General features: G+C 48.0%; 1 protein-coding gene across 1 annotated transcript in view; it reads right to left on the reverse strand.

Annotated features, from left to right (window-relative positions):
- Positions 1–19103, reverse strand: part of LOC138296316 (amine sulfotransferase-like) — a 404226-nt gene that overhangs the window by 320863 nt on the left and 64260 nt on the right. Inside the window, exon 3 of the mRNA XM_069235349.1 lies at positions 17084–17216. Coding sequence (XP_069091450.1) covers positions 17084–17216 — 133 coding nt within the window. The remainder of the gene's footprint in view (positions 1–17083; positions 17217–19103) is intronic.

Genomic DNA, 19103 nt, shown 5'->3' on the forward strand with positions numbered 1-19103 from the left:
CCTTCAGGGACGGTGTCAGAGTCCCCTCAACCATCTCGGCAAGTGTGTCAAATACCTTTTTCCATTATATGTAGAATGATAGGCAGAGCCAGGCTAGGAATAGGAAGTTAGCCCATGGTGTAAAACATCTCCCATACCTCACATCATCTCGTAGACTAACCCTGTATAGTTTGCTTGGAGTGTGATAGGTTTGGTGTATAAGCCTAAATTCTATCAATCGTAACCAACCAGTAGGAGGGAGGTGGCCTATCTGAAAACAACAATATTTTCACTTCGGGTTTGTGGCACGACCTCAGGATCCTAATTTTAAAGCATAGGGTACAATTTGGTGATTATGGCCCTCATTACAACCCTGGCGGTCGGTGTTAAAGCGGCGGTAAAACCGCCAGCAGGACGGCGGTAAAAAAAATGGAATCACGACCGTGGTGGAAACCACCAACATAGACAGCCACTTTAACACTCCGACCACCAGGGCGGTGGAAACAAACAGCATGGCGGTCACCGCCAACAGACAGGCGGAAGATAATGTACCGCCCACAGTATCATGAGAGGCCAATCCGCCACCTTTTCAGGGGCGGATTCACCGCAAACAAAAACACAGCGGAAACAGGACTTGGAATGGAAAACGCTCACCTCTACACACCCCACTAGGAGCCAGGACGCCATGGAGCTGGAACTCCAAATTCTACCTGCCATTCTCTTCCTGCTCCTTTACCAGGAGCACGAATGCTGGAGGTGATGACAACAGTGAGTACTGCACCTACGACACAGGGGAGGGAGGAGGGAGGAGGGAAAAGTGAGTGACACACACATGCAACACGCAGAACCCCCACCCTCACCCACTACAACACACACACAAATACATGTAGATGCCTACATTTACATCCCCCAAACACCCCTGGAAGAATGCAAGGACAAAAGGAAATGAGTTGAACGATTCCAATAAAGAAAAATCCATTACACAAAAATATATCTACACTATCAACAAATATATACACCAAGAATTCAAGTCCATGTACTGCACCTACATAGTCCGCGGACCACTGGGCCCAAAATGCATGGGCGAGGCCCACACAAGATACCCGATCAAAACGGAGAGAACACTGCAGGGGCATCAGATCGAAAGGGAAGGGGGGCACCTCAGCCGGATCAATGCATGACACCAGCTCCATGAGGGGGCACCATGTCCATTGATGTATCCCGGGGAGTGCAAAGCCACAGTCTCACAAGTCTCTCCAGTGGGTGGTTTGCCCACTGCTTTATCCTGGGGAGTGCAAAGCCACAGTCTCACAAGTCTCTCCAGTGGGTGGTTTGCCCACTGCTTTATCCTGGGGAGTGCAAAGCCACAATTTTTCAAGTCTCTCCAGTGGGTGGTTTGCCCACTGCTTTATCTTGGGGAGTGCAAAGCCACAGTCTCTCAAGTCTCTCCAGTGGGTGGTTTGCCCACTGCTTTCTCCTGAGGAGTGCAAAGCCAGAGTCTCACAAGTCTCTCCAGTGGGTGGTTTGCCCACTGCTTTATCCTGGGGAGTGCAAAGCCACAGTCTCTCAAGTGGATGCCTTTCTCCACTGGTTCTGGAGTGGGCTTTGTGCCCAGAGTGCTTCATCCTGCCAAGGACTGAAGTAGTGGATGCCTTTCTCCACTGGTTCTGAAGGGGGCTTTGTGCCCAGTGTGCTTCATCCTGCCAAGGACCTAGGTAGTGGATGTGAATCTCAACTGGTTCTGGAGGGGGCTTTGTGCCCAGAGTGCTTCATCCTGCCAAGGACTCAGGTAGTGGATGTGACACTCCACTGACGGTGGGCCTACAGGGAAGCTTTCCATGCCCCTGGAACTGACCACCAGCTTCGTACGACTGACCACTGGGGATGGCAGCCATGTCTGCGGTGGTGCAACTGGCACATGATGTGGTGTGGCCGCTGTCGGTGCTTGCGGCATCCTCAGTAGCAGCGGTGCTTGCGGCGCTCATTGGCCAGCGGTGCTGGTGGGTGGCTCAGTGAGCGTGCTGCTGGCGGCGGTGTCCTTGGCAGCGGTGCTGGTGGCGGCGGTGTCCTGGGAAGCTGTGCTGGTAGCGGCGGAGTCCTGGGCCGCAGTGCTGGTGGCTGCGGTGTCCTGGGAAGCGGTGCTGGTGCTGGTGATGGCGGTGTCCTGGGAAGCGGTACTGGTGGCGGCGGTGTCCTGGGAAGCGGTGCTGGTGGTGGTGCTGTCCTGGGAAGCGGTGCTGGTGGCAGCAATGCATATGGCGGTGCTGGTGGCGTTCTTGTCCGCCGTGCAGGTTGGCAAAGACTTCCCTTTCTTTTTCTGCCCTTCCCCACCTTGGATGGTGGCGCAGCTGTCTTGCCACTCCCAACTGTAGTCCTGGGAGAGCCCTTGGTGGCAGGTGTTTTGCTCTTCTCCCTATGGGCTGTGGCCAACTTCTTATGTTTCTGAGGTGGGGGACTGTCCTTGGCCTAGCTCCTTGGCACACTGGCTGCCCTGCTGCTTGGTGCACTCCAGAAGCCAGTTACTGCTGGCACCACTGTTCCCGGTGATGTGGTGGCTGTGGTGCTGGGTTGGGACCTGGAAAGGCTTGCCCTAGGGGACGGAAGGGGTGGGGGAGGTGAAGGGAAGGGAAGGGAAGGGAAGAGGTCAAGGTTTGACTGGAACAGTTTTTTAGACACCCTGGGACGGGTAGATGGAGGGGGTTTGGGAGTGGAGGAAGAGGTAGTGGTTGTAGGAGGTGTTCGTTTGCTGACTTTGGGTGAAGGTGCATGGGCTGGAGGCTGTCGTGAGGTGGATGGCTGTTGGGTGGGTGTGTGACTGCGTTTGTGTAGTTTGGGAGGTGGGCTCACAGATACAATGGTAGAGGACACAGGGGATGTGTGAATGGTAGTGGGGGTGGTGATTGCACATGAGCGGTGTGTGGTGATGGGCGTGCTGGTGATGGACGTAGTGGCTGAAGATGTAGTGCATGCAGGTGTGAGTGGAGACGTGACAGGGAGGGAGGAGGGAGACGAGAAGGAGGGGGACACAGTGGAGGCAGTGGATGTTGGTATGTGTGCATGGGTATGAGGCTTGTGTGAGTGCCTGTGGGATGTGTGGTGCTTATGTTTGCCAGAGCTACCCTTGTGTGTTGAGGTGTGTACATGCTGGTCTGATGGTGTGCTTGGGATAGGCTGAGGTACTGGGGATTGGGGCTGGGTGGAGGAAGTTGGAGGAGGGAGGCTGGACACAGGGACATTGGCTGCCATCAGTGCTGAGGCCAGAGTCTGAAAAGCTCGCTGTTGGGCTTCCTGGCCAAAATGAATGCCCTCCAGGTATGCATTCGTCTGTTGCAACTGCCCCTCTACACCCTGGATGGCATTCAAAATGGTAGACTGCCCAACAGTGAGGGATCTGAGGAGGTCAATGGCCTCCTCAACGAGGGCAGCAAGGCTGACTGGGGCAGGGGCTGAGGTGCCTCGGGCGAAGGAGATTCCCACCCTCCTGGGTGAGTGGCCACAGATCACACGCTGAGGGGCTGCTGGGAGGGCGGTGCTGGAAGGGGGGGTGGCGGCTGTACCTGTCAATGCAGTGGGCACATAGTGGCCCGCCACTGCAAGGGAGCTCCCATCAGAGGAGGAGTCGGTGTCGCTGGTCTCAGCTCCTGTCCCTGCCGTGGAGCTCCCCTCGCCCTCCGTCCCACTGGTAAATTCAGAGTCCATAGTGTCGCCCTCCAGGGCCATGTGGGATGCAGCTCCCTCCTGCTCCTGTGGCACTGCTCCTCCGCGTGATGATGTTAATGCACACAAGAACAGGGAGACCACAAAAAGGGGGGGAAAGAAAGTAGAAAGACATGTTCAGTGCATGCACTACCACTACCGTTGGCGGACACTACAGACACAGCAGCCATCTGCACTACGCCATGCACTTAGAGTTCCCTAATTAATCACAGGGACATGGGGTACAAGGCCTATGCCCGATTGCCGCACACATGGAAGTCACAGGAGCCTGACTAGGGATAGATGGCTCTTAACACTGGTGGGGTGGGGTGCCACATGGCCTGCCTTACGAAGGGACCTTGCCTACAAAACTCGCCCTGGCCTACGGGTACCCACAGCCCACCTCCCCCACCCAGACACCTCCAATGCGCGCTGAATCAGATGAATGTGACTGTACTCACCCCCTTGTGGCTGCTGTGATGCCCTCAAGCGCCCATCCAGCTCCAGATACGCCACCGCCAGGATCCCGAACATCAGGGGGGTCATGGTGCGATGGTCACCCCTCCCACTTTGGGAGGCCATCCCCAGCTGGGCCTCCGCTGTCTTCTTGCTCCAGCGGCGAATGTCCTCCCATCTTTTCTGGCAGTGGGTGCTCCATCTGTGGTGGACCCCCAGGGTCCGGACTTCCTCGGCGATGGCACGCCAAATTTCCTTCTTCTGGTGGGTGCTGACCTACAGCAATAGTACAGGGGAAAAGGAGAAGATATAACCGTCCGGACCGTCACAGTCATTGACCCACGTTCCTACCCTTGCCATGATGCACATACACTGACCATTGTTTCATTCTCACCTCATTCCCCCCCAATTTCCCATCTACACCACTCCAAACAGGCATTGCTCATACAGCATGCTCACAGTGTACTCACCTGTTTGTCTGGAGGACTGTAGAGTAGCGTGTACTGGGGAGGACCCCATCCACTAGTTTGTCCAACTCCTCTGATGTGAAGGCAGGGGCCCTTTCCCAAGACACATGAGCCATTGTCGCTTCCAGACTGAGGTCACAGTAGCACTTGCAGTGTAGGTCCTCTCCTGTCGAAGATCAGGTATCAAGTGAGTGAACAGAGAGAAAATGGAGGTCACGTCCGCAGCGGTGCGTACCGTCACTGCCGGCGTACATCGTCATTGGCTCGTGGGACCCATAGGGCCCAATGTTAACCAAGGCAGGATTGCGCCGCATTCTTCGACCGCCTACCACAACGGTGTACAAAGCCAGTGCAGTTACCTCATATCCCCTTGCCCCACCTTACAGGTCAGGCAGCCGCCATTTCAGGGGGCCACATGGCATTAATTGTAAATGCATAACACATATCTAGGCCTTGCATACACACTGAGACAGGCACATAGCGGATTGACAATTGTGTGCAATAAATATTCTATTTAATACCTCAGTGTTGAGTGACTCTCTGCTTGCTGTTCTCGTCCATAGGGCACGTCCGCTGGGGCAGGTGAGGAGATGGCAGCATCCTCCGGTGTACAGACCACTGGTGGACCTTTCGACAATGGAAGAGCGACATGTAATTGTCACCTACAGACTTGATCGTGCCACAATCCAGGAACTGTGTGCGCAGTTGGAGCCAGACCTGATGTCAGCAATCCGCCATCCCACAGGTATCCCCCCTCTAGTGCAGGTCCTGTCAGTACTCCATTTCCTGGCAAGTGTATTTTCAAACTACAGTGGCCATAGCATCAGGGATGTCCCAGCCTATGTTCTCCAACGTGTTGTCCAGAGTGGTGTCTGCCCTGCTGAAACACATGCACAGCTACATCGTTTTCCCTCAGGTGGAGGATTTGCCTACAGTGAAAGGTGACTTCTATGCCCTGGGACATATCCCCAACATCATAGGTGCCATTGATGGGACACATGTGGCCTTGGTACCCCCCGAAGGAGTGAACAGGTGTACAGAAACCGGAAGAGTTACCATTCCATGAATGTGTAGATGGTGTGTTTGGCCTACCAGTACATCTCCCATGTGAACGCCAAGTTTCCAGGCTCAGTGCATGATGCTTACATTCTAAGGAATAGCAGCATCCCTTATGTGAAGGGCCAACTCCAGAGGCACCGTTTGTGGCTAATAGGTGAGGACAAGGACCATATACCATGTGAATAGTTGCCTGGGTCTGGGGTTGTCCCTAAGGGTTAGTGTGTGTCTAACAGTTGTCCCTCGACATTTGCAGGTGACTCTGGCTACCCCAACCTGTCATGGCTACTGACCCCAGTGAGGAATCCCAGGACAAGTGCAGAGGAACACTACAATGAGGCACATGGACGAACTAGGAGGGTTATAGAGAAGACCTTCGGCCTCCTGAAGGCCAGGTTCCGGTGCCTCCATTTGACAGGTGGTTCCCTCTACTACTCACCACAGAAGGTGTGCCGGATCATCGTGGCCGGCTGTATGCTGCACAACTTGGCTTTGCAACAACGGGTGCCTTTTCTGCAGGAGGATGGTCCAGATGGAGGTGTTGTGGCAGCTGTGGAGCCTGTGGACAGTAAAGAAGACGAGGCAGAAGACGAGGGCATAGACAACAGAAACACTGTGATCCATCAATACTTCCAGTGAGACACAGGTAAGAAGACATCACTGCCTCCTATATCTTATACAATTGTTCTACTTCTCATCTATCTGTCACTTTCACCCAGTGTATGGACCCTGATTTGTCACTTTCCCTTTCGATTTCACAGATGTGGGTCCTACTGTGTGACCTCTGCTATGTAACCTCATGGACTAGAGCTGTGTGACATTGGTATGTTGACAATACAATGGACATTGGTATTTTCCGTAGTTATAGCTAATACACATTTGTGAAATCACAGACTGACTCCAGATTGTTTTGTGAATCAAGGGTGCTTATTGAAGTGCAAAATAGTGGATGGGTGGGTAAAATGGTTAGGGGTGATGGTGGAGGAATGTCCATGGCAGAGTCCAGTCTATTAGTCTCACATGTGCATTGTCCAAAGGGGCATAGGAAGTGGAGCTAGGGCAGTTTAAGGCTGGACAGAATGACGAAGTGGGACAGAAGGATGACAATCAGGGTGGTCTCAGTTCTTGGCGGTGGTCTTGGCATTGTTCCCTGTCTTTGTCCTGGATCTCAGGGACCGCTTGCTGGGTGGTTCTCCATCTGCAGGGGGTGGGATGCTGGTGTCGTGGTCCTGTGGTGGTGCCACCTGTCCACAAGCGCCCGGGGAGGTGGTGAGCAGTTCATCGTCCAGGCTAGTGTCAGGGGCCCTTTGTTGTGCCACAGTGTCCCTCCTGGTGTTCACGAGGTCCTTCAGCACCCCTACAATGGTGCCCAGGGTGGTATTGATGGATTTGAGTTCCTCCTTGAACCCCAAATACTGTTCCTCCTGCAGCCGCTGGGTCTCCTGAAACTTGGCCAGTACCGTTGCCATTGTCTCCTGGGAGTGATGGTAGGCTCCCATGATGTTAGAGAGGGCCTCGTGGAGAGTGGGTTCCCTGGGCCTGTCCTCCCCCTGTCGCTCAGCAGCCCTCCCAGTTCCCCTGTGTTCCTGGGCCCTTGTCCCCTGAACCGTGTGCCCACTACTACTGCCCCAGGTCCCTGCTGTTCTTGGGGTGGTGGGTTAGCCTGGATTCCCTGTAGTGGTGGACACACTGCTTCTTGACGTGTCCTGGGAACAGAGGCATGGGCCCGCTGGGTTGGTGCTGTGCTGGTGTTACCGGAGGGGGGAGGCTCTGTGGTGGCCTGTGCCAGTGTGAGGGATACCGACTGTTCCGAGGTCCCAGATGGGCCGGGCTGGTCATCTAGATCCAGTTGGACAGAGCTGCTGTCATCACTGCGGGCCTCTTCTGGGGGGGAGTGGGCATCTCTGGAACGTCCTGTCCAGTGTCTTTGGGTAGGGGTCCTGCAGAGGTGTAAAGGCATAGTTTTAGTATCTGTGTGTTCCATGGTGTGCAATGCGTGGGTGACCATGTACCCCATTGCTTGCATTCCTGTGTAGGAGCTTCTGTGATACTTTTTTAGGGGTCTGTGTGGGTATGTGCAGTGGCCATGCATTGGTGATGGGTGTCCATGCTTTGTTGTTGCATGCAGGGCTTGGTGTTGGGATGTGTGGTTTGTGCTAGTGGGACATATGTGAGGAGTTGGAGTGATGGGGGTGAGGGCAAGGGTGGGGGTATGTGATAGCATGCAGGTATGGTGGGGGATGAAGTTGTTAAAGCTTTGCCTTACCAGAGTCCATTCCTCCAGCTACTCCTGCGAAGCCCTCGGTATGCAGTATAGCCAAGACCTGCTCCTCCCATGTTGTTAGTTGTGGGGGAGGAGGTGGGGGTCCGCCACCAGTCCTCTGAACCGCAAGGTGGTGTCTTGAGACCACAGAACGCACCTTCCCCCATAGGTCGTTCCACCTCTTCCTGATGTCATCCTGTGTCCTTGGGTGCTGTCCCACTGCGTTGACCCTGTCCACGATTCTGTGCCATAGCTCCATGTTCCTAGCTATGGTGGTGTGCTGCACCTGTGATCCAAATAGCTGTGGCTCTACCCGGATGATTTCCTCCACCATGACCCTGAGCTCCTCCTCAGAAAACCTGCAGTGTCTTTGCGGTGCCATGGGGTGGTGTTGGTGATGTGTGAGGTGGTGTGTGTTGAGGTATGTGGGGTGATGTTTAGGGGTGTGTGCTGTTTTGTGCGTGGATGTGCATGTGTGATGGTGTTGTGTGCCTCTGTATGCTGGTGTTGTCTTTGCTTTGCTGTCTCTCTATCCTTCATCAACATTTTTGGTTGTAAGGGTTTGTGGGTAATGTGGGTGTGTGTTTTATATTGTATTGGGTGTGTGGGAGTGGTGTGTGTATGTCTATCAGGTGTGTATATTTTGAATTGTCCAATGTGGTTGTGTTTTGCATATGTGTGTGTATTTTGAGCGCAGCGGTGTGTACCGCCAATGGAATACCGCAGTTGAAAGACTGCCGCGTGGATTTGTGGGTCGTGATAGTGTGGGCGTATTCCTGTTGGCGTGACGGTTGAGGTTTTCTTATCAACAGTTTATCATTGACCTTTGGTGTTGCGGACTTGTGTGGGTGTCTAGATTTTGGCTGATTCTGAGCAGTGGGTCATAATAGCTGTAGCGGAATTCCGCGGCCGCGGCATGTGTTTTGGCGGTCTTCTGCACAGCGGTAAGCGGGATTGACTGCCAATGTTGTAATGAGGGCCTATGTGTTTGTGTGATTTAGTATTGAGAAGTAGTGCTAATGCCTTGCAGACAGTGGGTTTCCGCAGGAATGTTGGGTAGTGACTTTTGAAAAGGGCTCTGAGGAAATGATGATGGAAGGCTTCCAGTGCAGCAGGCTCCCTGCCTTTCAAGCAACCCAGAGGGTTTAGAAATGAATAGGAGTTTGGGAAGAGGTCACCTATCTGATGGATACCCCATTTCGGCAATGTCTGCCCTACCTACTTTTCCTTTGTCATTAGTGGTTAGTGTGTTAGTGATTATTCCAGGACGTAGAGGATTGGATGGTTTAACCTTTTTATTAACTCAGTCTCATGCCCACTGCATGCTCTTGACAGTGCTTATTTCAGAGTGACTTTGTCTAGGTCTCTGGTCTATCATTGCTCGCAATATGATTGGCTGAGATGTGTCAATTTCCAGAGTAATGTGCGCATTTATGAAGGAGGGTGCAGCCAGTAATGGGTGAAGTGAGCCTGGGTGCAGTGGTAATAAATTTCAAAGTCTTGTGCGTCAATACAGCCCCTCTCATACAGTGGTGTAAAGATGTTCTACCATAATCTGAGTTGCTTACTCAGCCAGGTTAATGTGAACATATGTGATTCAAGCATCTGAAAAAAATGTTTATTCAATATAAGGATGTTGATGAATAGGTAGACGAGCTTAGGCAAAACCATCATTTTCATTAGGGTTATTCTCCCCATGAGGAGCAATGGGTGATGTTGCATCTCGTCACTTGATCTTCATTGTGTGCCATTATTGTTCCATAGATCTCAGTGATCACCTTGTTTTTGTGGTGGCTAAACTACACCCCTGGTATTTAATCAAATCTGTGCACCAAAGTAGGCAGATCGCCACCTTCTGCATTTGTGTAGCTTGCATCATGGGGAATATTGTTGACATTCCAATTGATCACTATTCCCCCTAGAGCTCTAAATAAAGGGAGAATTAATATATGATGGGACTGAAGTTTATGATTAGGTTTCTTAAATGCAGAGTAATACCATCTGAGTATAAGGAAATTATAAAGTTTCCAAGGGAGAATTTGAGGCCCCTATGGCCTATAGCTGATCGACTTTGCAAGGAAGTGGTTCCATTGTAATTGCATACAGCTATGGAATGAGTGGTCATCACTGGCCCTTCCTATAGTGGTGGGACTGGACAGGAGCCCATTTATACCAATTCTAGTGGTAGAGCTTGTTGACAGTAACAGTATCCAGATTAAGAAGCTTGCAGGCATGCCCATTCTCCTTAGGACCGCACAAATGAACTCCCACTCCAAAGAGTTGAACTGCATTTTAGTCTCTAAAATACAGCCACTTACTCCATATCTGGCTCAAGTAGGTGAAGGAGGGCAACAATTGTCCTCAGATTATGAGCAGTGGACTACTGCACTATGAATCCTGCTTGGTCCAGAAGCACCAGGTCTAATAAAAGGAGAATTAAATGGTTGGCTAGGATTTTGGCCAGTATCTTAATGTCTGTATGTATACAAGACAGTGGCCAAAATGATTCACAGTAGGTACGAGGTTTATCTGGCTTTAGCAACATGACCAAAATTGTTTCTCTACATGTAGTGCTATAGTGTCCTGGGTCATTGCCTTGTTTTATGCATGGAGCAGTCAAGGGATTAATATTGACAAGTATGTTTTATAGAATTCAGCAGGAATTGGTCATTCGCCAGAGCTTTGCTTGTGGGGAGGCTGGATATCACAATGGCGATCTCCCCATTAGTGATAAGTGACTCCAGTAGCTGTCTGTGGGTGCCTTCCTACCAGGCCAGCACTTTGTGATCAAAGTATGCATTAAGGTCTGCTTGAGAGTGTGTGCTGGATGTATATAAATCTATTTAAAAAGTAACAAATTCAGTCAATATTGCTTCTTCATTGTATTTACATGTGCCATCATTCCCGATCAAGAAAGTGATTTCCTTTGGGAGCCCCCGAGGTCGGTACATAGAGGCCATTGTTCTTCTTGGTCTATCCAGAGTCATAGTTACTTTTAATGTTTTGCCTCCCCAAATGACCCTGGCAGCTGGCAGGCTTTGTTAGGAGAACTGTTAATTTACGTACACAAACTACTTTCATCTAAAAATTCTGATAACTTATACATCCAAAGGCACAGGATCTACTCTTCAATGGGGGTGTATCTATGGGACTGAGAGTGAGATATCCTCATTTATTAAAATGTAATTAATTACCCTATATAGAGTTATTTTTTCTGTGGTCTCCCATATACCTATTTCTGTTCCTTCGTTTTAGCTGTGTTGTTTAATTTCTTAACTCTTCCTGAGCAACATAAAAAGATTTATAACACTCACAGGTCAATTGCACCTCCTTGTTTGATTCTTGGTCATTCTCTTTATCTCCATATGCCACATTTCCTATTTAGGGGAGCTTATGGGTCCCTAATTAGAACTCAATTTGGGCTTATAAATGTTACAAGCATGTGCAAATATATATTTTTTTACAGTCGTAAAATTACTTTTGTACTTCATAGAAATTTGCACTTGTAAAATGACTTAGGGCCAGATATATGAAAATATTTTGCACTCACAAACAGTAAAATCGGCCGTTTGTGAGTGCAAAATAGTGGTCTGCAATGCATGAAAGGCATTCGCAGACCACAAAGTAGAAATCGCAAAAATTTTGATTTTTTGCGTTGCGACCTGGATTTTGCGAATCGCAATTTGTGATTCGCAAAACCCAGGTCACAAGGCAATGCTGCAAAAAATCGCAAATTGCGATTTTTCGCAGAATGGTATTTTGCACATGCAAAATACCATGATCTGCAACCAGGTGGTAACCTGGTGCAAAATTTAAAAATGCAGTAAAACTGCATTTTTAAATTTAACATGTAAAGCACACAAGCCCTTTTGGCATGTGTGTACTTTACAAGTTCAAAAAAAAAATTGGGGTGCAGGAGAGGGTGACTTTTGCACTTCCAAAATTGCGATTTCTGGTTCAGAAATCGCAATTTTGGAAATGCAAAAAATTTGCAGCTATGGGCCAACAGGCCCATAGCTGCGAATGGGGCCGGTATCGCAATTTGCGATTCGGTAATTGCATTTGCGATTTTTAAGAAATCGCTATTACCGATTTGCAAATGTGATACATGGGCCTTTGCGAGTTGGTAATAGCGATTTCTTAAAAATCAATATTACCGAATCGCAATGGGCCGTGATCATACATCTGGCCCTTAGTTACAAGGAGCACTCATTGTGAGTAAATGTCCTCTGGTTTGCGATTGGGTGTTCAGAGCACAAATGCCAATAACATTTTTGAGTATCGGAGACAACAAACTATAATTCTGTGTGGGATATTTAGCCGTGGTACTCACAAACCAGATGCTTTCATGAAATTTTCAATGGCATACATGCATCATGTGGCTCACATTCTCCAGATCGTACCAGTCTTTCAGAGGCAATATCCAATGAGCAAATCCACATATTGCAACATTGTATACTTTAATTGATAATTAAGTAGATCAGGGACAGAATCAGTCTTTCATTTGACTGCCACTGCTCCAATCTACAATATCTCCAGAGGTAACGAGATGTGAAATATAACTTAGAAGATTATTATGCCAACTTCAAAAATCATTACATGGTGCTTCATTGTGAGTGGCCCAGTTAACTGTAGTATGCACATATCCACTGTTACTGCACATATTACAACTAGGAGTTTTGTGATTAAATATTAGCAAGTCAAACATGGCGATCATGAGAAATTGGGATGTTGGTTGAAGGGTGTAGGGTGATGCCTGTTCAAGCAGCAGCCACAATCTGATGAATCACAACATTTCCTAAATCAACCTATGCTTAATTCTTCGACAGCTTGACTCAAAAGCTATCAGGCTTAATTTAGAGACAATATGTAAGGTACTTATATACAATACAAACAGTAACATGAAAACACAACACAAGGAAAGTCCCAAACCAATACGAAAAATAGAGCAAATTTTAATAAATTATTTGACACCAAAATGACAAAAAACAATCAGTAGAACTGGAATTATGAATTTTAAACTTTAAATGAAAATCTAGTGCCTAAAAAACTCAAAGCTCTATTGTGTAAGAAGTAAAAAAAAAAATGGCTGACCGTGATGGAGAGCTGGTCAGATACAAGAAGTGGATTGGACCCAGTCGGCGCTTACCTTGAGACTAGAAACATTCTGAAGAAAATGTTCTGAGAAGGTAAAGTGCAGCAGGACAGGAAGTGTTGTTGAAGGACAGCCACTGGCCGCAGCCTCGTTGAAGATTTCTACATCTGCACTTAATCACTTTTTTGGAAGTCAAAAATCTCAAGAGTGATGAGGCAGCCAACAAGAGTTCCAGGAGGACAAAAAACTCTTTGTTGAAGGACCGCTGAACAGGATTTGGGGCCATAAATACAAACACATTTTCCCATAGACATAGAATGGGTAAAACCCTTTGCTACATCTGGCCCTTGGTGCTCTGCAGAAGACATAGTGGGAGCTGCCACCAAGTCAGGCCGACCTTTGGTGGACGGATGAGAAGGTTGGTCCCAGTCTTCTCTCGGTTCTATGAACAGTTTTTAGCCACAACTATTTTTAAGCCACACATTTTGGATTTTGGCTACCTGGGCACCTCTGGCACCACCACCAAGGGTCTAGGGATGGAATGGCACCACTTGTGAGGTTAGAACACACTCAAGCTGGCTTCAGGTGCTGGTAGAAGTTGGTGGATGCCTTTTCTGTCCCAGAAACTCTGAGCGAAGGCCAGCAAACTAGCCCTTGAAGTAACTCTGGTAGCCATGGGTTTGGGCGGTGAAAGTGGGCAGGCCTCTGAGGGTTCAAGGCAGTCTCCAAGCAGGAAAGCAGCCCCTCCAGGTGCAGCAGAGCAGTCTTGTGGGGAACACAGCAGGCCATGGCAGCAGGCAGTCCTCTGAGAGTCCTTCCACAGGTCCAGTAAGTGAACTGAATAGTGAGTCTGAAGGTCCCCTTTTTATCTCTGAACTACCCTCCTGCCAGCTGATGCCTGCACACCTGACACACATACTCTGTAGATGTACATGGTTGGATTCCTTCTGGACTGAGGTCCTCTCCACATCTACATGATTGAATGACAGGCCTCTTGATCACTACCCTGGATGGTCTTGCTGTGGAGTTATCCTAGACCGGCAATGGCAAAATTCACCACCTGGTTTTTGGACCTCACCCTGCTGTTAGTACTTCATTCAATCACCTTTTGCTGGAAATCCACAGTGCCTTCCTCACTGGAGACATGGCACACTGGCCTCCAGGATGGAGCTGCAGTGGAATGCACTGCGTTAAGATGGGAGGAGCAGGGTGGTCCTCGGCAGATCCCTGTAGTTGATCTCTGGGACCATCTAATACAGGCAGATAAGCTGATGGTCAGTAGTGATGACCTTCACAAGCACAAATGTGAAATGATACCCAACACCCTTGAACTACATACCTTGGACCACCTCACCACCTTTCCTACCACCACCACCCACCTCCATGGACAACATCAAACAAGTCATAAAGCATAATACTGGCCTACACACTAGCACTCTCACACAATACTGCCTACACTCTCACTTTTGAAATCTCCTACTCTCCATCCCCCACCCCACACAGAGCAGTTATTGTTTGGTGTATTTCACTATGTTCACTATCTAATGTTTGCCGAAATGGTCATATCTTAAATTGTTTCCTTACTGTGCTATGTTTGCTATGTATTCTGATGCTATATATCTACACCAATTGTACTGTATTCACAACTGTATGATGATTTCTAGGTGAAAATCAACAAAATGTATTAGCAAAAAAAAAGACATCTGCACTGGAGTCTGGAGTGCCAGCATCATCCTGCCTGCGGAGACCAGAGGACATTGTGAGGAGGAGGAGATTACCTGGAAGGTGGGAGGTTTAGTGAGGGATCCTGTTGAATGGACCAGTAAAGCGGAGTGTGGGATTCACAGTCCAGTGGGACTGCTGCACAGATCAAGTCCATGTGTTACCCAATTAGGCGACTCATATGCCAGAGAGTGCCACCATGAAGTGCTGCTGCAATGATCGGGCTATTTTCCTGTGTGCTGTTCAATTTAGCAACCCTGTATACCAGAGGGTGCCGTAGTGAAGATCAGTCTTGCCACACTGATTGGGCTGCTTAGCCATGTACTGCCTAAGTACGGAATCCTGTATGCCAGAGGGGCCACCGGGAATTTAAAGCAATGTAGCAGTGATCAGGCATTTGCTTGTGTGTCACTCAAGTTGTCTCCCTGGTGCACTGCTGCAAAGAATGAGGAATGTTGTCCATGTGCAGTGTGGAAATGTGAGGAGCAGTAGATTCCGATCCTTGCACCCAGATCATCTACTTGAGTATCAGAGACGAAGTAACTGTCCAAACCCCATCTTCAGAATCAGAGGGACTTTCAGCATCACCAGAGGACCATCGAAGATGCCCAGCAACCTTGCCAGCAGTGACACAACTACAGCTCTTTACCGGCATTCATTCCAGCCTAACATGTTGCCGTCACTCCCAAGGTCTTCTGTATTGCAGCCCCAGCATGAGCTGGTAGGTTGATTGTCCGGCCCGGGAGCCCTGGGGAAACTTGTTTTTACTTATAAGCACCACAGGGTGGAACTTCTAAGACACATACCCAGTAGTGGGTCCTAATCAGAATCTTTCATTCAAAGGAGGATTAACCACTGCCAGTAGACAAGGAAGTGAGACTCAGGAGCTTAATCTAACAATGCTGGAGAGCTGGCCTTACACACACTGTGTATACTGTTTGTGTGTCCTGTATTTTACTTTGGGCTTGTATATAAATACAAGATATTTGTTTCCTTGCGTTACTTGTGCCCGTGTACACCCTGCACCTACCTCCTCCATGAGAAGCCTTGGACTGCTAAACTTGTGCTACCACTGAGAATCAAGAGCTGAAGAAGTAGTACTTGGTCCAGTTGCTCAGAACACAGAGTAGGTGAGGCCTTAGGTTAGCAAGAAAGACCTAAACCACGACAGTTTAGCCGAGTAGCCCCTGCTTGCCCAGTGGCCCTTAAATAGGGGTTCAGTCATACATCAGGGCCCATTTTTATCATACTGTTGCATCACCCCTGCTCATGCAATGCAGCGCAAGTGCGATGCAACACTATAGTCAGATTTATTAAGCCAAACAAGGCTACCTCGCGAGGCCAGGCATGGCTTTATAAATCTGGAGTGGAGTAAGGCAGAACATATTGCTGCCTTGCATTACTCTGTCCTAGGGAGGCATTCCATGGGTGGAGCTTGGGTGTATCCATGCATCCACCCATGGACATGGCACACTTGCAGATTTACCATGAGTGGTATACCTGGGAATGCATCTCAATGCTACACCTCCTCACAGGAAGCCTAAAGATGATACATCCTTGTTTTTTTCTTTTTCCATGCGTGCTGCATTCAATAGATGAAAATGCCTTTCAGGACTGTTTTGTGGAGGAAGGTATTTCTTCCTGCACAAAAACAATCCTGATTACAACACGGATACCGTTGCCCAATGGTGCAAGGGTGCCTGCACTGGCAGTAAGAAGCCAAAAGTGCACCAGTGCAGGGAAAGGACATACATTTGTCATATGATGTTAAATGTGCATTCTTCCCTTTTCACACAGTGCAGTGCAACATACCAAGGAGGCATGCTGTGCTGCACTGTGTGAAAGTATGATAAATTTGCCCCCAGGTTTCCAAATTTAAATGGTCTGTAAATAGACCTCAACATCCCCCATAGTTTACCATAGCCTTGATGTGAAACAACTCTGTTGCACATTTTACAGACCAGTTGCACCGGGAGAGATATCCTGGATTTTGTTAAGGAATGTAATGTGACTTTCTGTATTGCTGTAGTGCTGCAACTTTCATTTTTAGCAGGTGCCTTCATTCTTTTTGAGTAATGCCTTTTGACTCTTTAAAGACATTTATGATTACTCACCATTGTTTTCCAATTTAGTTTTATTAATATATGTTTTTCTGTTATTCAATTCCTTGTGTGTGAGGATTGACATTAATTACCTCATCGCATGCAGAGGCAGGGCAGATTTTTTTGTTGGAATCAGAATCAATTACTTGTGCACAAGTTAATTAAATCATTTTCTTCTTGCTTTCTGCAAATAAAAACAATTGTCAAAATAAAAAAATGTATTCAGCATGCAACATAAATACAGTACCTTTTCCGTTGAGATAGTCATCAAAGTGTTCCTCCATCATTATAGTAGGGTTTTCACTAAATTTTCTTAGCATATTGTTAAAGTGAAAGTACGAAGCCAAACTATCTTTAGGATTTCTGGTCACATATATAACCTGAAGCAAAGGAAGAATTATTTAAAAAACTAATAATATATCCCTTTTGTTTCTGGAGGTGATTTTAGTTTTTTGCATAATCAGTAAAAGATTTGACACACATATTCCCTTTGGTACAGGTAGTTAGCATTCATTTCTAGCAACAACCAGCTAGCACAGTGATTGAATTACACCCCCTGATTGTGTTTTGTAACCTTGAAATCACATGTTCATATAACAGTGCTATAAAATAGTGGTCATTTGCGGTATCAATTGTTATGAAAATGAAAAGTTTCTATTATTAATCTGATGTTTCTGAAATAATCCCCAGTAGTGAAAGAAGATACAAGTAATGCATTTTTTGACAGTTCCATAAATAAATAACTCCACATTTTTGTGAGCCCTCATATCAGCACCCTGAGCTAATTTTTCAGAGAGCTGAAGCTATTAGCCTTTTACCCAATAGTACCATGCAGTGATAGGACCAAAAAGTATACAAATATAATTAAACAGGGAACCTTCCATATAAGTAGAGGTGGAACACAGGTGCTCCAGCATTCTGTGCCACACGGGGGCAGCCTCTGCTGTAAGGGGTCAAGGGTGCACTTCAGAGATCTCAGTGAGTCAAATGCTTATGAAATATACAAGATTCACAGACTGCTGGGGGTTCCATATTTGTGTTATACCTTTACATGTATGCTGATATGAATTTCTTATTACTGTGGAATTACCACCACAGGTTTTCCACAGCACAATTGTTTTTTGTTCTACCATCGACACACCTAAAGAAGGGGAGCATAACAAGGAAAGACATTCAAATGAACAATTATGTTACTAGTAATGGGCTTGAAGACAAGAGCTGATAACCTGTGAACACCAGCCATTACCTAAGTTGAGAAACAGGCCATTCTTGTTCTTACACAATCCCACCCTCTTTCAATTGTGTCATATTTAAATACAATTGAAATGTATTTTATATATATATATATATATATATATATATATATATATATATATATATATAGCAATCAGTGAATGTGGGGGAGGCAAATGAAATGTTGGAAAGGAGCAGTGTAGCCCCCCATGTGGAGCCAGTAATGGCCACCCACCAGGGCTGCCTCTTGCTATGTTTTGGGCTGCCCACCCCGGGCATAGCTGTTTTCCCTGACTTGGCAGGAGCTTTGTCAGCTCCTGTCAAGTCAGAGCAAACACACCTCCTCTCCCAGCAAGTGAGAGCTAGGTGTCAAACAGCTCTCGCTTGCTGGGAGTGGTGGTCTCCTCTCTTTCCCTGCTCGCAGACATACGTGTAGGGAAAAAGAGGAAATGATTGCTCTCACAGACAGGGAGCTGCATGTTTAGCAGCTCCCTGTTTGCGACAGCATTGCTGCCTGGGACTGCAGGGGCCTTGAGGTTCCCCCCAAGGTCCCTAGCAGTGGTGTCTGGGTGCTGTGGGGGGCACCCAGGTGACATGGCTGGGCTCCGATGGATGGGGCCCCCATATCCAAGATCGGCCCAGTGAGGTGGGGTGCACTGCTCCCACCCCCAAAAAAATATATATATTTTAAGGGTAGGCCCTGGGGGATGGGGTCCCTGGGGCCAAAGTCAGGCCAGGGTGAGGGGCCACACAGTACTCTTCCTGGACACTGGTCAGACCCACAGCGAGGTATCACTTACTAACTAACTAGTAGAAAGTTAGACATTTTTTGCAAAACTGTTGACTGTTGTTGGATAAATGGGCAGGTGAGCTTCCGTTCTGGCCATCACACTCATTTCACAGAAATTAAATCTCAGAAGGAAGCAAATACAAATATAATGGTAGCAGATGTCCCAGTTGGAGCTCCACTTCTGGAGAGGACAAATGATCGTAACTCCTGGGCTTGGCAAAGGCAAATCAAGTGTGTTTACTCA

The sequence above is a fragment of the Pleurodeles waltl genome, chromosome 5 (genome assembly GCF_031143425.1).
Source record: "Pleurodeles waltl isolate 20211129_DDA chromosome 5, aPleWal1.hap1.20221129, whole genome shotgun sequence".
Classification (NCBI taxonomy): domain Eukaryota; kingdom Metazoa; phylum Chordata; class Amphibia; order Caudata; family Salamandridae; genus Pleurodeles; species Pleurodeles waltl.